The 27,145-nt window shown below is 40.8% G+C and overlaps 1 protein-coding gene across 5 annotated transcripts in view; it reads right to left on the minus strand.

Moving 5' to 3' along the window:
• Nucleotides 1–27,145, minus strand: part of ANO4 (anoctamin 4) — a 137,146-nt gene that overhangs the window by 16,344 nt on the left and 93,657 nt on the right. For all 5 annotated transcript variants that reach the window (XM_083698576.1, XM_083698579.1, XM_083698577.1 and 2 more), the window contains 11 exons: nt 22,827–22,958; nt 20,022–20,128; nt 18,024–18,079; nt 16,188–16,309; nt 10,947–11,081; nt 10,478–10,574; nt 8,726–8,786; nt 6,921–7,003; nt 5,248–5,388; nt 2,378–2,542; nt 1,263–1,299 (listed from right to left, as the gene is read on the minus strand). In XM_083698576.1, the coding sequence (XP_083554702.1) occupies nt 1,263–1,299; nt 2,378–2,542; nt 5,248–5,388; nt 6,921–7,003; nt 8,726–8,786; nt 10,478–10,574; nt 10,947–11,081; nt 16,188–16,309; nt 18,024–18,079; nt 20,022–20,128; nt 22,827–22,958 (1,136 nt within the window). The remainder of the gene's footprint in view (nt 1–1,262; nt 1,300–2,377; nt 2,543–5,247; nt 5,389–6,920; nt 7,004–8,725; nt 8,787–10,477; nt 10,575–10,946; nt 11,082–16,187; nt 16,310–18,023; nt 18,080–20,021; nt 20,129–22,826; nt 22,959–27,145) is intronic.

Below are 27,145 nucleotides of genomic sequence, written 5' to 3' on the forward strand. Positions count from 1 at the left end.
GAGTTATTTATTTATTAAAAACTCTGCAGAGCTTGCACTGTATTTGCAAACAAAATGGCTGATCTTGCAGCCCAATCCTCGTTCAGATGCAGTATGTCTGACTCCAGTTGCCTGAGAGCAGTAGCAAGAGAGGGCTGTCCTGCTTGAGAGCTTCTTAGAGATGCATCTGGTTGACCACTTGAGAAACAGAATAGAACTGCACAAAAAGGGCCTTTGGTCTTTCTGATTCAGCAGAACTCTTCTTTAGCTCTGATAAATGGTTACTCAGACATGTCTCACTGACTTTAATGGGCTTCAAAGTGTGAGGCATAGGATCTCACATTTAATTTAAGAACCAGACAACGCAAATTTTATCAGTATGCAAGCAAAAGCAAGGGATGCTTAAAATTCTACTCTGGGATCCTCTATCTGGTTTTGTAAAAATTTGCGACAGCTGAAAATGACTGAATCGTAAATTTGCCAGAGGATACGCATTTTGTTCTGTTTCGAATTGCCAAACAGAAAGACTGCCTGGCATTTCCATGTTTATAGAAGTCTTGTACACTGGGTTCACTTCTGCTGTATACTGTAATTAAATTGACAGAATGTGCTCTAAGACACTGGATTATAAATTCCAAACTGACAGTCGGTTTGGAGAGGACTTTGCTTCTTAATGTTCGTTAGGGTGACTGGGAGACCAACACTCCAATTAGGACATAAGCATGTGAACCAGCAAATCAAACACCCACTCAGGCATTGAATATGAATGCCACAGAGACTCTGGGGTGAAAGGGGGGGCAGGAATCAAGCTTGAGAAATAATGAAACATCATATTTGCCTTACAGAATACTGGAGGGGGAAATTCCGAACCACAATGGAGTCATTTTGCTACAGCTAAAGACTTGAGTGGCTTTCTGTCCCAGGATCGTGGCTCTTAAACTCTTTGTATCTGTTCTGGTATCTATTCTGACAGTCAACTCTGCATAGGTAGGTGATGGAGTGTGTTGTGCAATATTGTTTTCCCCTTCCACCCTCTGGTATTCAGTATACATACTGGCTCTATGAACAGGATTAGTGTGTAAAATACAAAATTAATACATGAGATCCTATGAGATATGCCAGGGACTGAATCTGGAACCAGGGCTGGTTCGAGATTTTTTGGCTTCCCACGGGCTAACTATAAGGTAAAAGCCAACATCCCATCCCTACCATGGCCAGAAGCCTATTGGAAGAATGGATTTAAATGTTATCCAATATGTTGCTTCATTGTTATTATTACTTACCTAAATTTGTAAGAAAAAGAGCAACCTTTTCATACAACTGCAACAAAACAAGAAACAGCATCTAAACAGATTATAATGTAATAACATAAATTACATTTTTGAAAAGAACAACCCTCCCTCCTCAATCCTTCCTCATTGGTACAATGACTATTATGTGAGAAGTACTTTTTATTTAAAAATGAACTTGGGTTCTGGCTAGAACTATTTCAAACATCCTGCTGGACAAATGTCTCTTGGCACTTACACTGTGTCTATGTCTCTGAACCAGGAGAACACACCCAGAGCTGCTTTGGAAGAGCATTAGAAAGCAGGGTATAAATTAATTAAATAATAAACAAATAATTTAAAAGCTAAAATCGTATCAATCAGTTGTTGGGTGGGAAAGCATTATTTGCTAAGGATGTCAGCTTTTGATAAGGTTTCAGGTTTTCAAAAGAGTTCCTTGAGCCATGGGCCATCTAGCCTTGGAAAGGTTTATGAAAGCAGACTTCCTTCCACACTGCTAAGGTCCCTTGCTAGATTGAGGGATATGTTCTGTATTGGTTATTCCTCCTAGAGCTTTCAAATGCTAGCTGAGATTTTAAAATCCCTGCACCTCTTTCTCCACCACTGAATTTTGTCACAACACCACCACAATATTTGGGGTTCACTTATTTTCAAATGTATGGAAAGCAATCCTGATATGTGCACCACAATTTAATGCTGTGTCCAATGGGGCTTACTCTCCAGGAAGCATGTGGAGGGCTGCAGCCTAATAAGCAATTGTTTCTCTGAGATAAAGGCAGTGACAATTGCAATGGAAGCTCTGTAGTTGTCTTAGGAGATATTGCTTGAATGTCCTTTAATCAAGACATCTAATTTTGTCAAGACAAATGCATACAAGAATAAATTAACACCAACTGCATTCTCTTGCACATTAACCTCTTCATTGCTCTTAAACTTGTAGTTGCTGCATTATTTATTTAGAATTTTACTGAAAGTCCTTTCAAATAACATGTTTTCTGCATAGGCTAGAGCTGAATTTGACCATTAAAAAAAAGTTGAAATGTGTTAGTCTTTTTTTAAAAAGGACAAAACTGTTTGAAATGTACTCCAATATTATTATCTCTACTTACAACATTCAGTAGCATGATGATGCAAAAGTTGATGCATACAGCAGTCCCGGTAGTTGCAACCTGAGAGTTATTCCTGATTAAAGCCCATTTAAAGGCAGCAAAAGTGCTGACAGTCACGACACGGTAAATAACAATGCCAAAAACAGCAGCAATCACCACACAGATCTAAAGGGGCAGGGGAAGAACAGATAGAACAGGCTGAAAATCAATCCGCTAATAAATTTCCTCCTGCAATTGTTAAGAAGTGAAGTCTAAATCCAAACATTCCAAGGATGACTCAGAAATGTATTATGATTTTCTCAAGAAGTTTGAGACACTGGTGGTGTATGACGTGTGTGGGCTATGGGACAATTCTGAAAGCTACTTGTTCTTCTTGCATGTTGGATTGCTTCCACATCTTAATAAAATGTCATCTTCTTGTCCTGTGTCCAAAATACCAAGTCTGCAAAAAGCCAATTAAATCTAGCCATATAATTTCTTCTCCGTACAAGTCCCAAATTATTACAATTAAACACCAGCACCACCATTATCTTAATCACATAGCAGGCTTTCTAGACTGTGGTGTCCCTGACATGGATGACCCTCCCCAAGGAGGCTTAGCTGCTATCTTCTTCGAGATGCCAAGGATAAACTTCCCAATTTGCCTAACTTTTTTTTAGCTTTGCTGTCTGCTCAGTTAGCCACTGTTTCAAATGTATTACAGTTGGGTGTCCCCCCCCTTTAATGAACTATATGTTTGTTTGCTGTTGTTTTGAAAAAGAAGTGTCTGTAAGGCACTTCCTATTTATTTTATAATGATATTTTTTGAACTAAATAAATGTGTCCACTTTTCCACTCTATTTTCAAAATACAGGGTAGAGCCTATGCCTTGGAAGGAACTTGAAACAATGCAAAATATGCCATAACCAAAATTGCAACATTCAAACTGCAATCCTAAACAAACTTACCTGGAAGAAAGCCCCCACTGAACTCAATGGGGCTGTCTTCTGAGTAGACTTTTATACAGTGGTACCTCGGGTTAAGTATTTAATTCATTCCAGAGGTCCGTACTTAACCTGAAACTGTTCTTAACCTGAAGCACCACTTTAGCTAATGGGGCCTCCTGCTGCTGCCACGCCACCAGAGCAAAATTTCTGTTCTCATCCTGAAGCAAAGTTCTTAACCTGAGGTACTATTTCTGGGTTAGCAGAGTCTGTAACCTGAAGCGTAGGTAACCTGAAGTATATGTAACCCGAGGTAACACGGTAAAGGATTGCAGCAACAAATTTGCATTTCTCTAGATGGGAACTTCATTTTTCTCCTCCTCTCAACAACAAAGTTACTTAGGCTATGTGAAGCCCTTTCTGAATGTTGACAGTTTCACACTTTTTATCTGAAGGGTTCAACTAGGCTTTGTTTCAGCAAAGCAATTAAACTAACAGTTGCTTAATTGCTTTTCTGATTAAGGCCAATTTAGAAACATGCTCAGCTGTTCTGCTGAAGTGAGGCCTTATGCTGAGCACACCCAAACCTCTTATGATGACACCATGATGTCCGCTTCTTCTCAGAGGAGTCAATTAACACTAATGCTCAACGATACAAAAAGAACTCAGGTCTCAAATGAGATCTTCGAAGAACTAAGTGAATACCACTGATACAGAAATGGTCTCTAGTCCATTGAGTAGGCTCAAGTGTATAATGTTTGCAAAGTGCTTTGAGACCTTCTGATGATGAAGTACTTACTTAAATGGAAAGCATTATTACTGTCAATATGGGAGATGAAGCAACAAAAGCAAGGACAGAGTGGTTTGCTGAGCTTCATTTCCTACTAGACAGAACAAAGCAAGCAAGCCCTCTGGCCTTTGCCCCTTAGAGAAGCACTTCAGCTTGTAAACTTTAGAAAACCCATTAATGACTGTGGTTACAATTACTATTACATGGCAGCTTGAAACACCCATCTACTTCCTTGCAAGAAAACACTCTGTTTGGGGCTCTTTTAATGCTGAAATGCCTTTACAAAATGTAGTTCAGCTATTTAAGAATAAGTAAAAAACAAAACAAAAACCACTTCAGAAAATTGTGATCAAGTATTAAAATTGAAATAGTGAATTGTTTATCAATAATCCTCAAGCCAATCCTCTTCAGTAACACAACTAAAATTAAGGTTGGCTTACTCACAGTCCTGAAAAAGAAAAATTAAATTTATGTTACACACAAATCCTTAATACAGCCGTTCCAGACATGACGGTTTTCCTATGCATGAATATATTCAAGGGCAGGGAAATGGGCTTGTCTTCGTCATGAGAATTGCCCAGGCAACTGTCTTAAAATCTGGGAATGCAAGTGGGCTGCCTCTTCAACAAATTAGGCACATTTTCTTTCAAGATCAAATCAATATTATTTTGATCTGTTGTTGCAGGGCCCCTAAAAGGCCGGTGCCTCTTCTGCCTATTTGGTAATCCAGCCCTGAATGCATCATGCTCTAAAATAACCTAATGTGTCCTGTACATAATGTGTCCTGCACATAAGGTAGGCAGGAATATGTGGTGGAGTAATTTGAATGTGAAATCTCTTGTCTTTATACTAAAGTGGTATAGTCTCATGAGTACAGTACTGTATCAGTTGCTTTTTCTGAATATGTTAGTAACACCTAAGTTTTCCAGTCAGCAGAACCTTCTGGCAGGTACAAGTTTCAGGAACAGAATGCTAAAATAGCTTTATACAATGGTTGCTTATAAAACAACTGTGTCAGACCGTGACACAAACCATTTTAAACAGCAGGAACAGCTTAATAATATTATGAAACTAATCTATGAACTCCCCCCATTTTGCTAACAGAGATGAGAAAGTCTAGTTTTCAGACAATTCAAAAGAAATTATATTTTTCAAACCATAAAAAATATTCCAGATGCAGAAACAATAATTCTGCTGCATTTATCTGCAAATGCTTGATAAGGCTCCGGTTTTCCAGATATGGGATTCATTCGTTCTTTCTTGGAGTACTTGGCTTCAAACTGGGGCCGTATTTCTTCCTAAAGAACATATGAAAAAATTTTAAACATAGAATTAGACAAAGTCCTGTACAGGAAGCCCCAGGTTATCTGAATTTTGTCAACATTACATGATTTAATTTAACATGAAAAGCGGTTGAGATATATCTGCTGAGAAAGTGCTTTCTGCTGCTGCCAGAAACTAAGGGTTTTCTATAGCACTGGAATTCCTTCCTGAGGATAAAAAATATTGCTTAGCAAGGGAGTCAGAACTGTAGGATCACCTTTAGGATCACCGTCTCTTCCCACGTTCTGCCTCCAGGTGGAATTACACAAGCTAGAAAGATACAAGCAACATACTGAACAGACTAACTTTGGTCTGTGTGATCCTGAATAAATTCTGGATTGGGCTGCTGCCAATGAGAAAAACAGGAATGTCACAATTCACAGCTGAAAATTAAGCTCTGTGGTAAATTAACTTATTTATTCCTATGAGCAAAGCTATTAAAAGATGTGTGAAGAAGATTCTCAAGATCACACCAGCAAATTATGTAATATGCTCTGCTGAGTAAGATGAGAGGATTGATAGCAGATGCTAGCAATTAATAGAAGCTTCAATAAACTTAATTCCATTATATACCTCAGCAGAAAATGAAACAGCTGTTCTGTTTCTGGCAAGGAATGTTGTATTTACTGAGTAAAGTATCCCTGACCCAGATTAGGTCTTTGTGCCCTCCACAAATCAGTCTACTGACATATTGTAGGCTCACAACAAGTCTCCTGTAAGCCACCATTTCACAGGTGGCAAGAAAATAGCCCCTATCTACTAGACATGCCAGTTTTTCATGTAAAAATTTTCTGCATGGAGAAGCACTCAGCCATGCAAATCCCCCACATTTATTTGAATACTGGAACAGCCTTACAGTGATTTAGCAAGCTGTAAATAGTACCAGGACCACATTTCTCCCTCTCCCCTTTGCACATAAACTGCTTCAGTCCTGGTCTGTTTAAGCTAGACTTCCTGGTTACATCTGAAGCAGGGAACTCTGGTTTAATGTAAGTTTACTAACCAGTATTGATTGGTAAACTGGCATTGAAGCAGAGTTCACAATTTTGGGTATTACAGGGAATTCTGGTTTAAATACAACAGGGTGGAAGGGCCAAAGACAGTATGCAAATGAGGTGAGGGAAGGACAACTGCAGAATCCCGATGTCCTTTCCTGGCTTGCTAAACCATGGTTTGGCAAGCTGATATACCCAGCATACAGGCTTGCCACCTCAGGGAGAAATAGGTCTAAGACTTCACAAAGTTGCCTCGCTTTGCCTGTACAGCTGCCAATCAATTTTATTTTAGGAATTGTTGCTTGGCTGATTTCATCCACCTGCTGTGTCAGTGACTCAGCTAATGTAAAATGCCATGGCCTAGAAAGGCTCCGGAAAGGATGGAAGGGAATCAAACTCCATGCTGGGATAACTCACTTTCTTTCTCTAAAGCCGAATCTGTAATTTGAAGCCAACTTAACTAAATATTCTTCCTACTCTCACTGGTAAAGCAGTAGCATAGACATACAAACCTCCTCTTCTTCCCAGTCTATCAAGTCCCAGTCGTAGGCAATTACTGCTCGTCTTCTTTTCCAAAACTCCAGGAAAACAGTTGCTATAGTAGAGAAATGGAAAGAAATATTAACAAAAAACCACATTAATTTATTTATCATCTCATTGTACTGTAGTCGAATAAGGGTACATTTTATTTTATCATGCAAACAGACATATTTTCTTTTGAGGAGCAAAACATACTACTTTTGTAAAAACCACTTGCCCTATGTGAATAATGCTTAAGCAGTCAACTTACTTCTCAGTGTTAAAAATAAGTAAAAATAAACATTTTTTAACTGCGACAGGCAACCAAATGAGAAATTCTGTGATGCCTGTGTACTCCCCGTTTCCAGTTTGGAAGTACACCTCTTGATTCTAAAGATTAACACACTACTACATTAAGAGATTTTCAATCAAACATCATTTAAAAACTATTGCCTGAATTCTGTATCTGGAATATCAGGATTCCAGCTGAGCCAGAGATGTTTGGGGGGGGGGGCCACACAGCAGCCCACTCACACTGAAGACATGGAGAAACCCACACCAGTACAAAAGCAGCTCGGAGAGATGCCTTGCCCATCCTGATCCCTGCCTTGAACCCTAATTCTCTCCCATCACTCCCAATCCACAGAAACAGGCGAGAAGCCCAAACTTGCTAGAGGAGTGCCTATTTGGCAGCCAGGCAGTGCTATTAGCAGGGAACTATTGGGGGGGTAGTCTAATCTACCCAGGATGGGGGAGAAAACACAGCTGCAAGCCATCACCCAGCTTCTGATAACGATCCTGCAGAGGACCTGATGGAGCAGGGTTAGGTAACATGTGGTCATCTAGGCATTACTGGACTGCAACTCCCATCAACTCTGACCATCACTTATGTTGATTGGGACCAATGGGAGTTGTAGTCCCAGGAAGGCCACAGGCTCGCTAGTCCTGCAGTTGAGGAAGTGACTACTGTATGTAAGTCCTTCAGCCTTCTCTGAACTTTTGCTCAATAGTTCCCTTCAGAGCTCATTAATGTCCCAGCTCTAACTCTTTTTGGGAGTTATTCACGAATGACATTGGAACATAGAAGGCTGTCTTATACCGAATCAGACTCTACATATATCTAATTCAGGGTTGACTCTGCTGACTGGCCATGGCTCTTGAGGCTTTCAGACAAGACTGCTTTTCAGTCATAGCTGGAGATACCAGGAAGTGAACTTGGGACCATTCCCATGCAAAGCATGTGTTCCACCATTGGGATTGGCCCCCTCCCCTGCAAAGCACACCATCTAAATCCTGCAGATCTAATATTGTTCCTGAAATAAATGTTGCGTCTGGACGTTATCGCTTGAGGAAGGATTTGACTGTGTTTGGCCACAAAGGCCATAAATTCTGCAGAGCCTTTCATCTCAGCAGGGTATCAGACAGAAAGAGCTTTATTCTTTCGGAAAACATGAACATTTGCTACTTTCCAGAACATAAATCCTCTACATTAACAGGATTGTGGACTATGTTGGCAGACAACCGATTGAGTGCCAAGGGCCACATTGGAACATGTTGTTGTTAATTTAATATTGAGTTCAAGATATCAGTAGTCTCTGACAATCTATTGCATGAACATTATGAACAAACATGCTGTTTGGAAACTTTCTAAATTAGAAAGCGTGACCTACAAATGCGTGTGGGGTGGGGTAAGGAAGTGAGCCCAGAGCACCATTAAAATCATCGAATATTTAGAATAGAAGAAGATTTTTAAAAACAAAAAAGTACTGACATAACCCACCTTTAGAGCAGAACTTACCCCACACTGCCATGAAAACAGCAAAAAACACAGTAGCCCCATTGTCAAAAAGATGTGTTACCTGTGAAAAGACAATCAGGTTCAGCAATTCATTTTAAATATTCTATTCAAAACTATTGTTTTCCATTGTGTAAAAAATAAGGGATATATCTTACTCAGGAAATTTGCTTAAACTGCAAAGGATTAGGCCTAATATCAGGATGACAAACATTTATTAGGAGAAGTTTCCAATATGCTTATGATTTGGCTATCAGTAGCAAGCCAAGCCTTGGGTATGTTTTTACAACCAGACCACTATTTCCGCATGTCAGCCCGTTGGTAGCCTACAGTAATATATTGGTACGAGCCTTTCTGAAATCATGCAGTCATTAAGCTATCAAAGGGAAGTTTGCTTGAACTGTTCTCCTGAGGGAAAAAACATAAGACCCTGACACACAGGCAAGCAATTAATTACACTGAGAAGATATATGTGAATTAAAAGCTCAAGACACAAGTGTCAGCTGCACAAAAAGACCTCATCAAACCCTCATGCAGATTGGCTATATTTCGTGTTATCATACAAAGAGTTGCATGACTGCAGAGAAGAGGCATGCTTCCATTATTTATTTTAGAACATATAAAGCTCACAGAGGAAAAGTACAGAATTGCACCATTGAACGTAAAGGGTAAGGCTGTGCACCAGATCCAAGCCAAATTCGAGCTATCTGGATGAATTTGGGCCTATCCCAGTTGAGCTGAGACAGTCACAGATCCAGGGGAAGTGATCCAGGGGAAACTGGGGCTGTCATGGGGTGGGACATCAGGCAGGAAGGAGAAACATAATTCTGAATGAGAGTGCCATGGGGGATTTTGGGCTTACCTTTCCCCTCTCTCCTGGCTGGGGTTGAGTGTGAAAGAATAATAGCCAGTCTAACCTAGTAGCAAGATTGGGAGCACAGAGAGGCCTAATTCTGCTCTATGTGAGAATCCAGTGCTATGGCACTGGGAAACTTCCTTAAAAACCTAAGAAGAACCACTATCTATTGGAGGGTTAATGTTGTGAGCCCTTCCTTCTTATGCTCACACTGTATATATGTGTAGATAAAACCAAATAAGAGACACCAGAGTTTGTAGTGACCTTTATTCCAAAGCAGGGTCCATGAAACAGAAAAACACAGAAAAAAATAAGTTCAAGGGGTCCATAGTTTTCATCAGATTTTCAAAGGGGTCTGTGACCCAAAAAAGGTTAAGGACCATGCTTCTAAACTAGGAAACCAGACCTGAGGTATGGACTGTCACTTCCAAGTTCCTCAGTGCTCAGAGGCTGAGGTGCACAACAGCCGGTATGTTGTAGTGATTAGAGTGTTGGGCTAGCATCTGAGGGATCAGAGTTCAAATCCCCTCTCAGTCAGGAAGCTCACTGACCTTGGGCCAGTCACTGCCTCTCAACCTAACCTACTTCACAGGGTTGTCGTGGGGAATAAATGAGGGAGGGGAGAACCATGTGTGCTACCTTGAGATCCTTGAAGAAAAGGTGGGATGTAAATTAAATAATATTTTTAATGTAACAATACCATAGTTGGTCCTGCTTCTGTTAGTAATATTCTAATTTCCTAAGCAGAGGCATCACCCTTGAAGGAGTTGCACTCATTTGCACCAAAGTTAAATTTAAAGTATTTGGAAGTTTTAAAAAGGCAAACAATGTTTTTCATGGTACTAAATAAAACACTGTTGCTGTACGAAGCCAAAAGCATTTTTTAAAAAAAAATTTACCTTGGCATAAACACAGCTGTCGGACAACCTCATGAAGGGGCAGTATTTATCACATATAGGGCACATTATAATCTCTGTAGCTTGGCAGACTTCTTTACTGGAAAAGAAAAGAGATCATGATTAATAGCTCAGTTTATAACTAACACGCTTCAGAGTGCTTTCATAATTTGGGCAGTGGAGTAATGAGCAGGAGAAAAACAGAACAAACCTAAAATAAGCCATTTTTTTACTTCAGAAAAAGCTAGTAGTAGTGGTAGTAGTTGTTGTTTAAGAGCTGCTGAGGGGGGTAAAACAAAAGATCAGAACAATACTAGTTGTGTGGGAATGTTAAATAGCAACTGAATACATTTATTTATTCAACTGAATACATCTATTTCAACTATTTGTATAATATTTAATCACTAAAGACCTCCATGCAATGCTTGCTTATATCAAATACACTAGTAGCCATGTTTTGTTTTCACTTCACCTGACTTGGCAGTGGTTCAATGTGGCTACTCCATACAAAAAGACAAAGAGTCCAACGAAGGCAGCTGGGAAGAGCATTCCTGTATACCAGCCTAACCAGGCAAAGTACAAGCCAATTTTCTCACCAAAGTACCGTCTGTCAAAAACACAAGGCAACAAAGTTAGGAAGACACCTTCAATAGGACTGAACACTGGTTGTTAACATAAAAGTATATTATTCAGAGACTCAGAAGAATGACATTTTACTTATATTAAAAACAAGGGGCAATTGTTGGGCTTTGAATGGATGGATCATCAGCTCTCTAAGTTACAGCCCAACCAACCTTGCATTAACTCCACACCTTGTATTTTGCACGGTACAATGTCTTTTTGTGGGGCAGCTTGGCATGTTCCAATGATCTTCCTTGAAGTTCAGGCTTTACTTGCCAAATGCAGTCAATTTGTTTTTGTATTCCTCTGTCAATCAGAAGGTCCCTTGGGTCTTCCGACTGAACTGATAAACTTGTAACCGTAATGTGGTCTTTTGTGACAAGGACAACAGGTTGGCAATGTAAAAACAACAATGGCAACAGCTGCAGATCTGTCTTTGCTGCATGAGAGAAACTTCTGGCCTAATTGTTTGGCTGACATACTGAATAGCAATCTGGGTTCGCTCCAGTGCAAAAGAAAACTTAAAGTCTATGGGATTTACATGGCCTACATGAATCCAAGTCTATAATTTAAAACTGTAAAGCAAAGTAGAAGCAGAACACTCAGCTAAGATTTATTTATACTGCTGTTCTCCACTCCCTAGGATAGGTACTTATTTATTTTATTTTTTTGCTCTCTTGTTTCCTTCAGTACTTGAAATCCCTGCCCAGTCCTGCAGCTGCAAGAAGCAGTGCACACATTGTGACTTATGATACCAATGAGCAGCTGCTTCCAAGACCCCAAATGATGGCAGTGTTAATTTATGCATTGCAAAAGGACGAGGAGCGGGTGTACCAAACTGCTCTCTGTGTATGAATGGGATCCACAGGGCCTCTTCACTTGTAGTTTTAAAAGAGCACAGCCAGTAATGGTTTTATTGGCATGCTTTATGTGAACATTGACACAGCTAAACAGTATCATTCACATCATGCTACCATTAAAAAAACCTGACATCACCACTGGCAGAACAGTAATTCAGACGAGAGCCTGGAGTGTACTGAGGATGATCAAATCAATAGTTCCATCTCTTTGCTTTCCCAGCCCTGTCAGATATGACTGTTGGGTATTATTACTGAGAGATGCTGAAATGCACTTTAGCCACCCAAAGCCAGAAGAACAATCAATAGAGAATGAGTGAACTTCATGGGATCATTCTCACTTCCCATGAGACCTGCTTTGGCAACTCTGCCTCATTCCTACCCGTTCCATCAGATTGATGCCTAACACACACATAAGCATTAAGGGGCTGCGTAACCACGTTGCCCACATAAGCCTGTTCAGGACGTACTGTATGCTTGAAGAGGCTCTGGGGGAAAGTGCTGTCTGGTGCGTGTCCTGCATCAGTAGTTACCTGGCAGCAGACACTGCCAGTTCTCTGACCAGCCCAGGCGGCTGGATCTACCTGCCATTTACATTGCCCACATAGGGACACTCTAAAGCTTGATAGCTAGATTCAGCTCTCTGACGTTTGGAGCGCTGGGCTGGATTTGTTTAATGGTGGTCCTGGGTATTTGTCAACAGTGGGCCCTGAGAGTGGGTTCTCATGCTGCCCAAGAATCCCAGAAACTGATACTAGCCCCAAGCGTAGGCATCAATTCATACTGTGAAGAGCAGGGATGGAGGACCTGCATTCTGTAATAGGTAACCTTCGGGGGGGGGGGGTCACATGCCAGTGTGCTAGCCAGAGGCAAAAGCAAGCAGAGGAACAAATGTGATTCTCATATTTGTACAATAGGCTACATTCCAGGCATGCAGAAGCCAGAGGTTTCCAACACCACCCTCAGTACTTCTCCATCCTCTAATCAAGCAAGCAAGAGACATCTTCACAGTTCAAAGATACATTCTAGCCACGCTAATGCAACTGAGGAAGATGAGCAAGGAGTAAAGGGGTCCAGTCTGGGGAGCTGGAGTGTGGCCTGAGAGAGTCCCACGGGCAGGACAGAGGCTTGGAGGGTCCCTGAAGTTCCCCACCCCTGGTGCAAAGTATGTATGAACTAGGAATGGGGAGAACCACAGCAGCAGACCCCACTCCCAACCTATGTGCATTTAACTTAATGCCTTCATAGAGTCAATACATGTCTGCCAAGACTTTTCGCAGTTTGTCGGTTAAGCTGTTCAGGCTCCCCACTACACCCCACCAACTGCACACAGTTCGCATGTCTTCACATAGTAATCTGTCACTTCCTATTCTGTGTGTGCCAAAGGGCTTTCAAAGATCAAGCACCATGAACAGAGCTCAGTTATCATACGATGCAGTATCTGTCAAAGAAAACCAGCTCAGAAACTGAGAATATTAACACTTCATAACCACTACCTTGGCTAATCTTACAAACCCGACACATCATCCCTGGTCTGACATCAACATGTACAAAATTATGCAGACATCAACAGATGTCCTCTGCTCTGGAAATGTCTTAATTGCCAAGTTGATAGTGCTGCCAGCAGGCAGCCAACTCATTCATGAGGATATAGGTGAGCTACTGATAGGCTCTAACATTTAGGAATGACTGCTCTGCTGCAGACAATAACATGCGCAATTTCAAGTGAGGAAATGCAGCCAATTGAAGGAGCTATTAGTTTTTATACCCTTTTGGGAATTTTTTTGTTTGTTTTGGAGCTTTTCCTGCAGTAACCTGTAAACCAATTTCAGGTGGAGATCATAAAGAGATCATCCAGAACCTTTAACAAAAGTTTTTGATACATGCTTTATAGAGAAACCACACATCTCAGCATCCCATGGGGACATCTATTCAGAACTGTGCAGATCATTCACACACATTGTTTCCTTGCTTCTTTCTGGCAACTTTAGCGGCCAGCTGGTGTAATTAAACCAAAATTAATGACTGTTGAATGTGCCAGATTAATGGCACTGTGGAATTAAGACTTCAAATTTATTGCTAGAGAAAGCAGCAGTTGTACAAGCTTTCCCAGTAACAATGGAACTTGAATATGATATGGTAGTGTTCACCAGTGAAGAGAATACGGGGCGGTTTATTAGCTGCTTTAATACCTTGGTATCTCTGAATAGTGCCTGTGAGATCATGGACTGGGTAATGGGTATCATACAAGAACTCCCACAAGGGGCCACAGGAACTCTGCAAACATACATCTTGATTCACAATAGGTGGTTTGTGTACATAATGCATTAAAACTTTTATTGGGGCAGCAGGGAATCTTGAATCTTGGTATTTCATGAAAATCTCAGCTTCTTCTTTCCACATAAAAAACTTAAAGCCTGCTACTCCATGGCCAAACTTGCATTGAAACTAAAGCAAATTAAAGGGAGGATTTCAAGTGTGCTGTGTTGAGTGATCTTGAGTATGTGCCATTGTCACATGTCCCTTGAACTCTGGAAACCAGGAGATATGAAGATTTAACCGTGCTGCTCAAGTCTGATGGATATTTACCTTGGGTAGTGGCACAGATGACCTGAAACAAATGCCACTACTAGAGCAATTTGCTTGTTTCTGAAGCAACTTTGTCACTATAAGCACTTATCTCTGTTTTTCTAGACTAATGGAGAAAAAGAATCAATATTGTGACATGAAGAAAGCTAAGTAAACAGAAAACAAAAAGATGGACTGCAGCAGCTCAGAGACTAATTAGTGTCATAGAACAATGTATATTTGCAGCTACAAATGATTTTCAAAAATTACTCCCAAGCGACCTAGAATCTTAGTCATCTATTAAGGCAGAACTCTGAAGTTAACTCTTAGCTTTTACTATAATAGAGTAATGCATTTGGGAAAATGGTCAGTGTGCCCACCATTATTAGGCTGCCAAATTCTGTATGCCCCAAGAAGACCCTTGTGAGATTTCTAGGCTAGGTATTTTAAAAAGCACCCTTGGAATAAGGTGAAAGATTTCAAAAGGAAGAGAACTTCAACAGTGATTTAGGAATCAAATCATGTTGTGGTTTGTTGTATTTTCCAGACAGGACAAGCACCAGGTTTGAAAGGAGCCCCTCTATTAGTATGCCCTGGCAGGGGGCAGTAGAGCCTGGACCATGTTCTGAACATCTTGGGTGGGTGTGTTTAGCTGCCACTTAAATTTTTCACAAAGCTATATTGTTGCTCTGTGACCTTATGGGAAACTAATATGATGGCTGGGAGCAGCTGCCCAATACAGCCTGGAGCACTGCACTGGGTTTTTTTTTTGGGGGGGAGGGTGTCCAGGGCACATGTAAGCAGTGGTCCCTGATGGGGCAGTATGATCCTGGCAAATGCTCCAATATGCCTGGTACTGACACCAGATCTGTTTGCAGAAAAAAATGCAGTCCAAGAGCAATCTCCTATTGTTGTTATTCATTTAAAATTATTCTCTAAAATAACTTCATATAGTTACAAATATACTTTTTATCAACCCAGCATTTCCTGCAAAATATTTACATTTTTTTTCTTTTAGGAAATCAGTTTTAAAAACAAACGCAGAGAAAGCAAATCTCCTAGCAGTTGGCTATATTTTAGAAAACGTGTTACTTCTGTATTATATCATTTGCAGACTTTCAGACACCATTCTCAGTTATGGTAACTTCAGCCACACTTTACTCTTAAGCATTGGTGGTGGTCTATTCGCCTGCAATGCGGATGCAACATCGGAGATGAAGGGCTGGAAGGGAGGTTGGCCATAGTTCATCTTCAGCACTTATACGCTGGCATACTAAGTCTCTTATAGTTGGGATGTAAGCCACAACTTTTAACTAAGGATATTGGGTGGACACTTTGTGACTTCATACTGCAGTCCTTAAGTGGGCAAGATGCCATCTGGGGTGCCAATGTGGGTTTTAAAAGTGCCAAAAATCTAGTTGTTGTGACTATAGGAAAGGGTAATACTTAGCACAAGTCTATGATTCAGCTAGTAGTTACTCAGGGTTTCGGAAAGTGGTCCCCTCTCAGCCCTATCTGGAGGTGTCAGATCTTGGGAGCTTTTCACGCAATTTATGTGCTCTACCAGTGAATACCAGCCCTTCTCTGCCACTTAACAAGCTGATTTAATTCATCCAAACACACCAAAATATATAAAAAATGAAGAACTGGTTTTTAAAAGGTTTTACCGTACAAGATCCAAAGGCTGGTATTTATACCAAGCTCCCCACGAAGCCCAGCACTCATAAAGTAGATGCCTGTGGTTTTCTGCCCCATGAGTTCTTATGGATTTTTTACTTCTGTAACCACCCTAAAATAAAGGTTGTAAAGGAGAAATTAGTGAAGAAGTATTCATTAGAATAAACATACTATCCATGTAAACACACACACACACACACACACACACACACACACACACACACACACACACTCATTTAGTATTATTTTCACACAAATAAACAGCATATTGCTATTCTTCAGATTCCAATTCCTAACCTCGGGTCTACAAACTCCCAGAAACTTTTGAAGGAAGATAAGAGCACTCAAAGGAAGCAAATCTAATGTTTGCAGTTTCTTTTCTAATGGAAGTTTTTATTTTTCTGGGCTTCCAGATAAGATCTTAGCATTAAGGTTGCATTGTATATTTCTTAGCAAAGGCGCACAAAAATTAGCCAAAAAGAACAAACAACTTTGCTGTTAGATATGTTTGTAACCTTTTCTTACATGATTGTGCAAATCCCAAGACATGTACTTTTATCTATCAGTTACACAGGATCAGTGATCACAGAACAGCTGTTTTATACATGTTAACATTCACATGACCCTAACAACAAAGTATGACAGGCTTTGGAAATATACACAGGTAACCTCACAGATTGATTACTCCTGGACCAGCCCTCAAAAACTTTGTAACACTTCAGCTAATACTGGATGCTGTTGTTTACTTTCTTATAGGAACAGACAGGAAGGAACACATAATAATACCAGCACTCCTAAATTTGAATTGTTATAGTGTCACCCAGGCATGATCACTTTGGGTACTGTTGTCCTGCTGTAGGAATAAGGATACCAGAAGTTGGAGTCCACTTTGAAGAAGGTCCAGAGACCAATGCCAGGTCAAACTCCAAGGTCAAGTTTGGTGAGGGAGGCAGTTAATGAAATAACCATAGTCCAGTCACAGGCCAAGGTCACACACACAGGAAAGTCAGGTTCACAGCAAGACAACACAGCTGACAAGAAGCTGCAGTACAGAAGCTGCTCCAGAAACTTTCCTAAGCAACTGCAGCCATTTATCTATGAGCCTGCTATGCCCCACTCTAGGCACACCTGGTGATTGTCACAGCTATCTGAGGAGTTTGATCTACTAATGAAGAAGCAGCTCCTCATGAGTAGCATGTTACTCTCAAGGAAGGCTTGGCTTTCAGATGAGCACTCCACTGGTTCTCCACTTTGCTTAGTTGATGTTCTCTTGGGCTTGGATGTGGCTCAGCTTCTAACTCTTACTTTCTATTAGGTGGGGTGCCATAAGGCCTGGTGGTTCTAATTTGGCCTTGCTGCTGCCTGGCCTAACTTCTTGTTCTCTATGGTCCCCTTCAGGGTGTACCAGGCCCTCCTCTGAGGAGGATTCCTCTAGAAGGAATTTGACATCTGTTTCGACCATTTAAGTCACACATGGCCGCTCCTGAATCTATCAACTTCACAAAATGTGGTGCTCTCCAGATGTGACTGGCCAGGGTCAGGGGTGATGGGAGCTGGAGTCCATCTTGGGAGAACATCGTTGCCTATCCCTGATACAAACTGTTCTCTGAAGTCTTTTAACAAAGCTCGTCTTGGAGATTTGTCAGACTCTATTGTACAATAGAACGATGGCGTGGAAATGCCTTGAGTCTCAAAGGCAAGTATTTCTACAAAATACTTGTACCCAATCCAGCAAAAAACAGGATTAATATTACTGATGATAATTATAGTAAAAGTCATCTAGAGACTATATTGTGTTTGCTAAGAAAAATAATAGGAAATAATACCTCATGAAGAGGAAATGCAGCTTCATAGGAGCCATTAGTAAGCAATCGATTCAGACCTAAAAAACAAAAATATTCAGTATATAGCATGCAGGGTTGGAATGACAATAATGCATTAGAAATAATACAGCAACAGCTGAATGTTGGAAAAGGAACAGTAAATTCTTTATAACACTTTATAAAGGTATGGTAACTGTTGCAGAGTGGTACAAGCACTTTTGAACACCCACGTTTCTCAGAGCTACTTGTGAATTGCTCTTAATTTTGCTAGGATAGCTTTCAGATATCCTATCCTATCCTATCCTATCCTATCCTATCCTATCCTATCCAGTGCCTGGGAAGTTCAGGTATCTGTCTAGCAATCTTGTCAAAGAATAATATGAGTGCCAGCCATGGCATCTCTTAAGATAAGGGTAGGGAACTGCATGCCCACAGCCTGAACCTGGCCCCTGAAGTCTTTTCAAAAGTGGCCTGCCAACCACCTCCCACATTCCACAGCAGTATGGGTTACATTGAACAAAACAAACAGCAACTGCCACAGTCTATCTCCAGATAAACTCTGGCATTGTTTAGGATTTTGAAGAGTGCTCCAGCATGTTCTCTGCACCACAGCAATAGCAGTTAAAACTGCAGTACTAGGATCTTCAGCAGCAATTGCAATCACTTATTCAATAACTGTGGGCTGCATTTTATTTATTTAAAATATTTGTATACTACAATTTCATTATAGATTTATAGATATAGATATAGAAAGATATAGATCTTGAAAGACCTACATTGGCTCCCAGTACGTTTCCGAACACAATTCAAAGTGTTGGTGCTGACCTTTAAAGCCCTAAACGGCCTCGGTCCAGTATATCTGAAGGAGCGTCTCCTCCCCCATCGTTCTGCCCGGACACTGAGGTCCAGCTCTGAGGGCCTTCTGGCAGTTCCCTAACTGCGAGAGGCCAAGTTACAGGGAACCAGGCAGAGGGCCTTCTTGGTAGTGGCGCCCGCCCTGTGGAACGCCCTCCCATCAGATGTCAAAGCGATAAACAACTACCTGACATTCAGAAGACATCTGAAGGCAGCCCTGTTCAGGGAAGTTTTTAATATGTGACATTTTAGTGTATTTTTCATCTTTGTTGGAAGCCGCCCAGAGTGGCTGGGAAACCCAGCCAGATGGGCAGGGTACAAATAATAAATTATTATTATTATTATTATTATTATTATTATTATTATTATTAAGATATATAGATAGATATAAAACAATAACTGCTATTCTGGAAAATAGTTAAGAAGTCCAGATGACAAGAAGTCCTAGTGCTGTTGTGGTGCCCTGTCAGTCATGCCTTTGCCTCTTTGCCTCTGAGGAGTGGAGAGGGTGCCATTTACCTCCTCCTTGTGTCATATCCCAGTGCTGCAGTGGGAAATGAATTAGCATTTAGGAGTAGAAAGGTTCTGTGAATTTCATGTCTTTCAGTTTCCAAACTTAAATTCAGTTCACATTTCTGCAGCAGACTGCGGATTTATTTTATTTTTTAAATCCTCATTAAAATCTGCATTTTAGTTCAAATTTCTCCTAATAAACACTTTTTTTGTATGAAGTTTTGACTAATGTACACATTTTTGTGAGCTATGTCTCTTAAAATAACACATTTTTTCTTGTTATTTTTGTGAATATATTCATACACTTTACCCAATATATGCAATATTGTAAACCCAGTTTGGAAAACTGCATCGCAAAATTTGGGTAAGTGGATGGCTTTCAGAGGGTGGCTGTGTTATGGTTCTCATATTGCTTCAGAAACCACAATTCTAATAGATTCATTTGCAAATGCAATTAAATCTCTTCCCCATCCTAAGCACCCTCATCACTTTTCAAATTGATTGACCAAAGAGGTGAGGTTGTGATTTCCCTGCCCATTAAAGCATTGGGATGCATATGGGTGTTTAAAGCTACAAGCCTACTTACTTGGAGAGGCTAATAAGCAGTAAAATCTGTTGCTGTCCCACACTTACCAATTTTATTTTTTCCTTCTTCGTATTTCACTCTCTGTAAAATATGATGAACAATTCTACTTCTTGTAGCGTTGTTGAAGAATGTGTCTTTGTTGTGGATGATGAAGCTATTTTTGAAAACAAGCACAAGCAAGATAGTTTTTGCTCATGACAATACAAGGAGGTGTCACTGACATCTCTGACAAATCAGCAGTAGAATGTAATAAAAGAATTAATTGAACCACAATATGAAATTTCTGCTAAGGTGGGTTATTTGAAGGACACTGTATATGAAAAAATCTTTTTTTATATATAATAACATGAGCTTGTGGTAACAGGGCCAGACCAAAACATTTTGGCACTTGAGGCAAACCACAAAATGCCACACCAGGGAAAAAGGGGTTAGAGCTAAATAAGGAACAAGGGCTTGGGGATAAATGTATACACAGTTTCTGCTGCCGCTATGAATCCTGCTGCCTGGGGCAGCTGCCTCACATTGTCTCATGGGTGGGCCGGTCCTATGGAGTTCAATCTCAATAGAAGTAAATAAGCTTCAGTAAAGCAGACTTCACAAGTTGGTAGATTGAACTGGACCTCTGCCTGTCCAAGGCTGTGGTCAAATGCAACAATTATGGAATTTAATGAGCTGCATTATTCCAGGTCAAGCTACCTTTCCATTTTGCCCAGTATTGCCCACTCAGACTGGCAACAACTCTGGCAGAGAGAACTGTCCCATCATCTGTTGCTACCTGTGGAGATGCTAGGGACTGAATCTGGGACCTTCTGCTCAGACATGACAGTAGCCACATGAAAATTATGAATCCTACCAAAAATCTTGGGGTTAGGATACAACCTCACTTCCTGGGTGCCATGGAGGACTCTCAGATGACTGGTGCAACATAAACAATGTTTATGCAAGGGATACAGTGAAACATCCAAAAGTCAGATAATGTATTTTGAATGACAGGGGATTTATTTTAATTGCACTCGATTTTAAAAATGAAGCAATAACATTGTACATTTCCTTGTTACTATGCACTTCCTAAGAAATGAGTAAAACTGGAAACTTGGAAATTTAAAAATGTTCTTGCAGTGGCTTAATAAGGCAGAATAAAGGCAATGCACCAAACTGTCATCTAAAGAATAGCCTTGAACTAACAAGACTGCAGCTGAAAGCCAGCCAGCCAATTAATTTCTTTTGATACATTCTCTGTTGGAAACTTTCCAGGTTGCAAACTTTAGCTTGAGGCCAAATGTAATGTTACCCTTTCATAAAAGTCCACGCAAGAACTCCTTGATTTACAGGAAGGTCTCCAGATGGACAAGAGTAGATTTTGGCCTGTATTGCAAGGTCATTAAGGGTCATGATGACAGGCCATTCACACAACTAACAATTGCATAAGTGGTTTTTAAAAGGTAAATCTGAAGTTCCCCCACTCCCGCAATACAAATAGCAGGCACATGGGGCCCAATCTGGATCAAAGCAAAGGTGCCTGCAATTTACTTTTAAAAATCACTCACACTGTTGTGTAGGAAGCATTATGTCTTGTTTAGCCTGAAGAGGTGAGCCTTGAGACAAGCAATTTAAAAATACACAGATCCCAGTCTCATGCACTGGCCACCTATTTGTAAGGAAACCTTTTCCCTTATAATTCCCATGGAAGGATCTAATGTCATATGCAATAAATGTACCACAAATTCTACTAGGAAACAAAACACACCACCTTCATTTTCTGTTGTTAATTATTAGCATTCTGAAAGTCACATGCACTCCTAAAACTTCCAGGGATAAAGTAATTCAAAACTCAATCTAGTGTTAGAGTTGTTTTTTGTCCCTTCATTACTATATATAGACATAGAATTATAGAGTTGGAAGGGACCCCAGGGGTTATCTACCCCAACTCCTTGGGATGCAGGAATCTCAATCCAACCTCTGCTTAAAATCCTCCAAGGAAGGAGAGTCCATCACCTCCCAAGGGAGTCCATTTTACTGTCAAACAGCTCTTGCAGTCAGAAAGTTCTTCCTAATGTTTTCATCTATATGATGATGATAATTATTAACATAATATGGAAGGATTGTATTGGGGAACATTCTCATTCAGATTAAGGAGTGAGATGAGAGTGTGGTGGTGGTGGGGGGGATCCATGCAGAAAAGCTCAACATCAAAATTTTCAGAAAATTCCATCCACATCAAAAGAATTCCATATAATGTAAACAGACTTTGTGCATATACAACATGAAGATAGATTGATTTTTAAATGCTGTTTGGGCAATGCTAAGAATTACATTAAGTTTGCGTCTTAAATAGTTGGTTTAGGGATGCAGTACAAAATACAGATTTTGACTGTGATGAAAACCCAGATGTCGGGGTGTAAATATAGCTGTGGTGCATTCATGTAACACATCAATACCCTTTTTAATTTGTCAACTAGTAGATGAAGTCTTGAGGAAATGATGAAATGGCTGCAATGGCTGCTTACCCCTTTCTAGGGGGCCCAGTGGTTGTGGCCCCTCATGTTTGGCCATCCTACCTGGCAGCAGAGCGCACATGCAGCCAGCAGTTCAGGAATTCCCATGGCTGGGGGCGGAGAGGTGAACTGCCCGCCTCAACCCAGGTTCAAATGGGTCCATCAGAGGCCCCTACCACAGGGCTGTGCCTCACCCAATCAGCCAGAGAAAACGATGCAAAGGGCTGCAACTGCAGCATTTGAGCAAAATTTCAAGCAGTTCAGTAGGGGTCCATCCTTACTAATATGCTGCCATCCCCAAAATAAACTGTATTAGTATTAGTTCATCTCAAAATTTGTCTTCCTTACAACACTCACTGATGGATCCTTTGCTGACTGAATGGGGCAGTGTAGCAGTCATTCTCCTCCAGGTCTGGCAGCCTTTCCTTGTCCAACCTCATTGGCTTTCTAGGTAACCATCCTCGAAACCTGCTTAATTGTTTCTCGATTCTGTAGCACATGAAAGGCCAGACAAAAGGAAACATAAAGCTAAATGTTAAAACCAAGGCAGGTACTTTCTTTATACATACAATCATACTCGTATGGACAACACAAGTTTATGGGGAAGTTACATACAAGGATTTTTCAGAAAGTGCTTGTTGCATCGTGTTTTTTAATTGATCTATATGCTGTTCTGGGAACACTTTGGGTTGAAAAGAAAAGTGAAAATTCTTTAAAACAGTTTCTAGAACAGAATTGTATAAACTACAGTAGAACCAATTAGTTTTAATTGCGTGTGATCTACAAAATCAGAGTGCTCACTATCAGACTAGCTTAGTCCTGTCTGATTCACTACAAATAGCAAAAGAAGATTCCGTGGACCAACCTCGCCAAACACATTGAGAACGGAGGGGAACAGAATAAGAGGTTCCCCTTGTGTGCTGGACCAAAGGCAGGGACACCTGTGAAATGCCTCTCTCCTTACCACCCTAAAATTCGAATCAGAGGCTCAGGGCTTTGGAGATTGCAGCAAGGAAGTGGTAACTGACTCCTGGGAATTGAAATAGAGAACTTGGACCATGAGAACTGTTTCCTCCAAGGAACACAACTTTCTCAAAAGCCTAAACCTTTATTAGCCCAGGAAGGAAGGTCTGCTTTCACGCAAAATACTACTCAGGGGACTTATTATGAACAAGCAAGATGCCAACAGAACAGTATTTCCTGCCACTCTTGTCTCTAATGTCCTTCCTGACAGAACAGAAGCACTTGCTACAATGCAGCAAATATCAAAGAAAGCCAAATAAGCTCTTGCCAATTTCATTTTTAGCTGGTTTAATCTAAATTTACACCTTAATTGCCAAAACTATACTAAGGATGCTTAAGCATGAGGATTTCAGAAACCACAGTAGAAAGCTCTGGCAGCAGAACTTTAGAGAAATTAATCGTTTTGCTTCCATTTGCCACCCACTCATGTCTCACAGAGGGTGCTCCTTTAAAAAGCTGCTCTGTCAATTTGTTTCAGCAACACTGTCCTGATACGCTGGACTCTCTGAAGACAAATCATACACTGCAAGAGCTGGAAGCACTGCCGGTTCTTAGATTTAATAATCTCCTTTCCAACAGGTGGAAACAAACAGAAGTCAAAGACTGACAACATAATGGCAATAGAAACAAACAGGCATTGTATCCACATGGAGATTTCTTTAGGGATTCCGAATCTGGCACCAGGCCATCTGTGTCTTCAGCTTGTGTTTAAGGCAATATGCAAATAGCAAGTATGTGAATAGTTTCCTGATATATCTACTTTAAATGAAGAGCAGCCATAAGTGTTTTCTAGTTTGATATTTTGTTTGCATCAAAGTAAAGGCCTTTTATACGGCAATAGGTATGGGACATGGGAAAAACAGGAAGGTAGGTCATGCATCTCCCATCCTAACCACTACAAAACTCCTGAGTAATGTCTAGTTTGGCCAGAACTGAGACTGCACAAACCCGTTGAGTCATAAAGTCAACATAACCCAGTATGCACTGTTGATATAGGTTCTTTTGTGGGATAAGATCTAGTGTCAATAAGATCTCTACAGGAAATGGTGTTGGTGCCAGGAAGCAAATAGCTGTGATATAATAGGGCAAAAAGCACCACTGCTTCCATATGATTCATAGAATACCAGTTCACTGGTAAGTTCTTTGCTGCATACATCTCCTATTGTTCTGGGAAGAAAATGCTACAAATACCATCTTAACTTCCTGGCAAAATTGCTCTAATAAGGGCCTGGTCTGAAGCCAAATGAGGCAACCCCTCTTGTTGAAGGTGAGTCTGGTAAGAAACCGAACACATAAGTAAGAAAATGAATAAAGAAAAATATTCAGTACATGATATGGAGATGTCACTGAAAACAGCATCCTTGTGTAGAATTGGCCCTCCCCTCCCCCCCGCACCAGTACCTCAGTTCTGCAATGACAGTTCCCTGCTGATGGCACTTTTCATGTAGGGTAGGAGTGGGAAAACATTCAGCTTGGTAATGTCGCACCCTGGGCTGAGAGCTCCTATACCAGGCATAGGCAAACTCGGCCCTCCAGATGTTTTGGGATTACAACTCCCATCATCCCTAGCTAACAGGACGAGTGGTCAGGGATGATGGGAGTTGTAGTCCCAAAACATCTGGAGGGCCGAGTTTGCCTATGCCTGTCCTACACCTTCTGACAGGCCTAGTCAATGTGGCCTTCAACTTCCATCAACCCCAGCAGATATGGCCAGTGAACAGGGATTGCAGGCATTGTAGCCTATCATGAAGTGCCAATCAATATTCATGTGCTGAAGAATATTCAGCTAAAACATTCACTGAATAATTTAAGGAGAAGTAGGTACAAAGGGAGAATTGTGCACTCCCACGTGTTTATACAAACCAATTTGCCTACATGAGCCAAAAACCCTCTGACTCAGATCCTGGGCAGCTAATGCCCATCAGAGTAAGCAGTGATTGGCAAGGAGTCTGACCTGAGCTTATTATATATTTCATTCAAACACTATCGGTGCCTTCATTTAGCATGGGGCTGGCTGAAGCAAGTTCTGCTGCATGACAAAGATAGCACTATGCGTACTACAAAAGACAACCCACGTCAGCAGTGTCGTTTTTGGCAAATTTCCTTTAAAATATATTTTAAAAGCTCGCTTTGTGTCTAGATTTTCACTTTTTGAAATATGGCAACCCTACTTTACCTGGAGTAAATAAACAAAATATAGTTTTGCTTTATGATATCCATGTAATCAAAGGGTGAATAATGTAGTAGGATGAATAAGGCTCCAAAGAAACTTCCACATGCCTGATCTAAACTAGGTCAGGGACTAAGATCAAACTGTGAGCCATTTATAGGCTTCAAGTAATGTGACAACCAAGCCCAACTAGCTATTTCCATTATTAATTGTAAAACAGAAATGCAATGGCTGGGATTCAAAGAACATGGGGCACCCATAGGTTTTGGCATGCACAATGGATTTCTTATTTAGTTTGGGTATTGTGTTGTTATATTGCAAGCTAGTCCCTGCATTAGTAACTGTTCAAGCTTTAGTATCTATTACCTTGCCTTGATTGGTTGTTCCTAGGTAGCATATCTAATCCTGCTTAAACTAGTTATCAGAAGTAGAGAAGTCTCTGTCTGGCCTTGTCACTGCCACTCTGAGTTGCTGCCTTGAAGGCCTGACCACCTATTGCCTTTTCACCTCATCCATAGTCATCTCTTTTTTTTTCTCAGACTGTCACTATTTTGGGATGGAATTCAATCACATACTGGCCAATTCAGGTTGCACAGTTGTAGTTGATTTGAAGGTCATGTGCAAACCTGCTTACTCAAAAGACTAGGTTTTTGCAGTAAGGAAAATAACAGAAAAATGCACTAGGAAATGTGAGATAACACTTGCTTTGAGGCAATGTCATCTAACATCCCCACAAACAAATAAAAACGAATACTCATACAGCCAATTTTGCCTAACCTCCCTACAAAAAAATCAGAATGAATACTAAATAAACAGGTCAAAGCCTTTTATTTTCAGGTTAGAACAGTACATAAGGCAGCCACAGGTTGCAAGGATCTGTGGTTACATGAGAAGTTACATTAGCTAAGCACAAGCTAAAACACTGAACTAAAAAGTAACATGCCCCCTGCACCGTCCTTTTAAAGAATGGGGCAGGCACAGCATTTAGCATGGTAGGTGGGCAAGCAAATGGGCAATCCTTGGGGTCTAAATAGGTGAGGTTGGAGAAAGAAGTGGGGTGCATGGCTGTCAACTTTTCCATTTTCTTGCGAGGAATCCTATTCGGAATAAAGGAATTTCCCTTAAAAAATGGGAAACGTTGACAGCTATGGTGGGGTGAAAGCCAGTTCAGATTCAGATTTATTCCCAGCTGTAACGGGGGAAGGCAAGTGTGGGAGAAGTGTCTGAAAAAGAGGTAATGGGAGGCACTTCTGAAAGTTTGCCTAAGCCTCTATTGGGGACAGATCTCCATGCCCTAACTTGTTCGGACCCTCCCTGGGAAGAGACATCTCTTGGGGTTTGGTATCTGTTACCCCCCACTCCACTGGGACACTCCCCAGGGTCCTCCAGGTCTAACTCCCCAAGTTCCTCCCACTCTACCTCCAGGTCTGAACACTCCCCCCCCCCCTTTGAAGACACTTCCATGGGAATCATGACACCTTTA

The sequence above is a fragment of the Podarcis gaigeae genome, assembly GCF_964106915.1.
Source record: "Podarcis gaigeae genome assembly, chromosome: 10".
NCBI lineage: Eukaryota > Metazoa > Chordata > Lepidosauria > Squamata > Lacertidae > Podarcis > Podarcis gaigeae.